General features: G+C 54.2%; 1 protein-coding gene across 1 annotated transcript in view; it reads left to right on the forward strand.

The window, feature by feature from the left end:
- Positions 1–299, forward strand: part of LRWD1 (leucine rich repeats and WD repeat domain containing 1) — a 38355-nt gene that overhangs the window by 1038 nt on the left and 37018 nt on the right. Inside the window, 1 exon segment of the mRNA XM_025214980.1 lies at positions 194–299. This exon segment is cut by the window's right edge and continues 1 nt beyond it. Coding sequence (XP_025070765.1) covers positions 262–299 — 38 coding nt within the window. The 5' untranslated portion in view covers positions 194–261.

The raw sequence follows: 299 nt of genomic DNA on the forward strand, positions 1-299 counted from the left end.
GCCGGGCCGGGCCCTTCGGGGCAGTGTGGGACCGGCTGGGGACATTTTGCTAACGCCTGTGCAGAGCGGGGCTAGTGATTGTCACTCTGCGTGGCAAAAATAAAGGAACGGCTTCGCTATAACTGGGTTTCTTCTTTCTTTCTTTGCTGTTTGGTTTCTTTTGGGTTCTGCCCAACACCCGGGCCTTTCCCAGGAAGGCGCCACGAGGATATTCGGCTACCAGCAGCTTCGCGTTGCCGGGAAAGGGGCGGAAATTTTAAAATGTCAAAAATCACTACAGAGCTGCTCTTGGAAAGAGC

This window comes from Alligator sinensis, unplaced genomic scaffold (assembly GCF_000455745.1).
Source record: "Alligator sinensis unplaced genomic scaffold, ASM45574v1 scaffold1420_1, whole genome shotgun sequence".
In the NCBI taxonomy this organism is placed as follows: Eukaryota; Metazoa; Chordata; order Crocodylia; family Alligatoridae; genus Alligator; species Alligator sinensis.